The 3,447-nt window shown below is 36.1% G+C and overlaps 1 protein-coding gene across 1 annotated transcript; it reads left to right on the top strand.

Annotated features, from left to right (window-relative positions):
* LOC112045438 (facilitated trehalose transporter Tret1-like) lies at positions 1-3,153 on the top strand. Its single transcript, XM_052888876.1, has 4 exons — positions 1-185; positions 711-1,093; positions 2,050-2,161; positions 2,891-3,153. The coding sequence occupies exons 1-4, from the start codon at positions 119-121 to the stop codon at positions 3,151-3,153; spliced, it is 825 nt and encodes a 274-aa protein (XP_052744836.1). The 5' UTR covers positions 1-118.
* Positions 3,154-3,447: the final 294 nt, after the last annotated feature.

The raw sequence follows: 3,447 nt of genomic DNA, 5'->3' as shown, positions 1-3,447 counted from the left end.
AAGAATAAGAGGAATACTTCTAACAATTGTTGGAATATTCCAAACAGTAGGTGGAATAGCATTATTTGCTACTGGACCATATGTATCTTACGAATGGACGTGTTATATTGGTCTAATTATGAGTGTTGTTTTTACACTCTGTATATTATTTATACCAGAAACACCGATTTTCTATGCACTGCAAGGTAAATTACTTTTTTTATAAATTGATGGATAGGTCAGGCATAATTCGATATAATTACAAAGTACTTATATACCTACGTATAATTTTGTTTTGTATAGATTTAGTTAATTTTCTTATATTACCTATTTTAATTTGTCTACATCTACTTAGTTATACATCAATCTAAATATATAAAATTCAAAGGTGACTGACATAGTGATCTATCAATGCACAGCCCAAATCACTGGACGAATGGGGCTGAAATTTGGCATGCAGGTGGATGTTATGACGTAGGCATCCACTTAGAAAGGATTTTGATCAATGCTACCACTAAGGGGATAAAATAGAGGATGAAAGTTTTTATGAAACTGTCAATTTAAAACCGATTTGGCTGAAATTTAGAATGGAAATAGAGTTTACTCTGGATTAACACATAGGCTACTTTTTATTCCGGAAATGTCCCGGAACGAAAAGTGGACATCCATTGATAATGATTATTATAAATACAACGAAAATTATCTTTTTATCGAGTTGATTTGATTTGTAGATAACGATGAAGATTTAAAAAAAGTATTACAAGACTTGGACAGAATGGACGATATGGACGAACTGTTAGAGACGAAAGAGGAGCTAAAAACGAGGGACACCAAAAGGGAGTGGAAAGACCTTTTTTCCATTAGAAGCAACAGAAAAGCCTTGTTTGTGGTCGTAGTTATAAACATTTTGCAACACGGCAGCGGGGTTATGGCTGTGTTATTTTTTTCAGCAGCTATATTCGATATGGCTGGATCGTCTATACCATCGAGTCTAGCTATGATCATCATTGGATGTTTCCAGCTATCAGGAAGTTGCGTAACGCCGATATTTGTCGAAAGAGTCGGAAGGAGGATCATTTTGATAACTTCCAGTACGATATGTTGCTTGAGTATGGTAAGTATTTTTGTAGTGAAACTTCTTTAGGCGCATGAGGGTAAAATTTTTACAGATGTAACGTCACGCCGGTGTGCAACGGAAGTGTCGAAAAAGAGAGAGTAAGACAGGGCGAACGTAGCATGAAGCAACTAGCCGTGGAGTGAAAGTAGGGAGCAAGCAAGTGAGAAAGATTGAGAGAAAAAGTGAGATAGAGCGAACGTCGTATCACGCACAATGCTATGGAGTGAGAGGTGGGAGAGAGCTATAGTGAGAAAGATCGAACGAGAGAGAGAATACGAGATATCGAGAAATAATACACGCCATATTGGTTGTGTATTCGTTTACTAGTTAATTATTATATTTTAATGACAAATAAATTCCTAACCTATCTTCCTATTTCCCTTTCTCTTAGTCTCGGAAATCTAAAGTTTTAGATTTGTATAAAAATAAACAAGATTTATAAATAAGTTCGCCAAAGAAGTTTCACTTCTGACTTGTGTACTTTGTACGCACGAATTTTTTTTATTCTTTGACAAGTTTATGACTGACTGCAATCTCACCTGTTGTTAAGTGACGATGCCGAGTAGAAGCCGTCGGAGTATGACTGTAATATACCTACTTGAGCCTCTTCCAAGGTAGCCTACTTCCATCTTAGACATTATTGAATATTAGGTAGTGATCGCAGTCAAGGGCTTGTATAGATACTATATACTTGTCAAAGAATAAAAAAATGTAAAAATCTAACGATAGCAAAAGCGGTCTTAAAATTTGGTGATTATCCTATGCACATTATAAAATAAAGTCCTCAGTCGCGTCTGTATGTTTGTCTTTTTGCATAAACTCAACATTGCTGAACAGATTTTCATTCTTTTCTTGTATATCTGAAACTACATTCGAATTTTAACTTGTTATGCAACCGAGTTTAAAATATACTCTGTAGTATAATTTTTATGTAAGTTTTTATTTCTTTTCAGTTCACACTTGGTTTATACTTCTACCTTGACTACATTGAGAATCCTGTGATAATTCACATAAAGTGGTTACCACTAGTTGTACTAATACTGTTCTATGTAGGCTACGATTCTGGCAAGTATAATTCTATAATCTAAGAGCCGGTTTCACCACATTCTGATAAGTGTCTGATAGCTTAATCACAAGTTTTGTCTTAGACCTTTAAAACCTGGCCTTAGTCTTCTTATATTCTTTGCAATAAGTGTTCATTTAGACGAACCCTAAAGCTTCGTTAAATGAACCCTAAAGCTTCGTTACTCCAGTGGTGGTTGAACCATCTTTCAGACAAGCGAAACTTGAAGCGCGCAGTTAGGTCACTTACGTATTGCAAGAAACGTCAGCTCGAACCTATTTTGCAAAATTAGGCATTCAAACGTTGCCCTACCTAATTCATTTGTAAAGTAGCAATATACGTAGCGCATAACCAAAGCCCGTTTGCCATGAGAACCTATTATATTTTGCGGTACTCTCATTCTGAGAGGAGACTTGAGTTCAGCAGTGAGCCGAATATGGGTTGATAATTATGATGATTAGGTTTTTGTGTCAGCCTTGAAAATTGGGATCACGTTAGCACTTTCCCATGATCCAGGAAACAACCAGTCCTTAGAGATTTCTCAAAAATGAATATGAAAAGGTAGTGCTAATTTGATAAATGAATCACGTCAGATCTTGGATCTCTGTTCCATCTTCAACACATCTTTTCTCGTTAGAATTAATTTGCTCACTGTTACTATAGTAAGAAAACAAACAAAAGGGTATTGCTTTGTTATAAATTAAAACAGAATCAAAAATTTAAATCTGCAGGTCTCGGCATAATACCAAACGCCATAATAGGAGAGATGTTCACGAGCAATGTTAGGAGCAAAGGCTCAAGCGTGACCATGACCACGTCGTGGCTGTTCGGGTTCGCTGTATCAACTGCTTTTGGTGCGCTGTTGGAGGCTGTTGGTGGTCACGTGGCCTTCTGGTTCTTCTCCGCCACGTGTGCGGTAGCAGCGCTGTTCACCATATTCTTTATACCAGAGACTAAGGGAAAGTCTTTGTTGGAGATCCAAAAGGCTTTGTGATTTTGTGTGACAAGTTTGTATTATAAGAAAATTTAAAATAAAAATAATTGAAATTCACTTGGGCTTGTTGTGAAATTCAGAGATACCATTTGGTTTATATTTGGACTTCACAAATATGAACCACATGAAAAAATTTAGAATGTTAAGTTTAAGTTTATTTAATTGATCAAAGTTAAAAAAAGAACATACGCTGTATTTTATCTCCGTATTCCCTCATGCATGGGTTTTACGAAGGGAGCTAGTCCATTTATAAAATATTTACAGAACCCCGGGAAATGAGGGGATAATATATGG

Source organism: Bicyclus anynana, chromosome 24 (assembly GCF_947172395.1).
Source record: "Bicyclus anynana chromosome 24, ilBicAnyn1.1, whole genome shotgun sequence".
NCBI classification, from domain to species: Eukaryota; Metazoa; Arthropoda; class Insecta; order Lepidoptera; family Nymphalidae; genus Bicyclus; species Bicyclus anynana.
Note: the sequence above shows the minus strand (reverse complement) of the source record. Positions and strands in the feature narration are given on the sequence as shown.

Excerpts from the sequence above, each read along its gene's own strand:
- LOC112045438 (XM_052888876.1), top strand. The coding sequence starts at position 119 with ATGAGTGTTGTTTTTACACTCTGTATATTATTTATACCAGAAACACCG. Across the intron at positions 186-710 it reads GATTTTCTATGCACTGCAAG|ATAACGATGAAGATTTAAAA; the intron begins GTAAATTACTTT and ends TTTGATTTGTAG. Across the intron at positions 2,162-2,890 it reads CTATGTAGGCTACGATTCTG|GTCTCGGCATAATACCAAAC; the intron begins GCAAGTATAATT and ends TTAAATCTGCAG.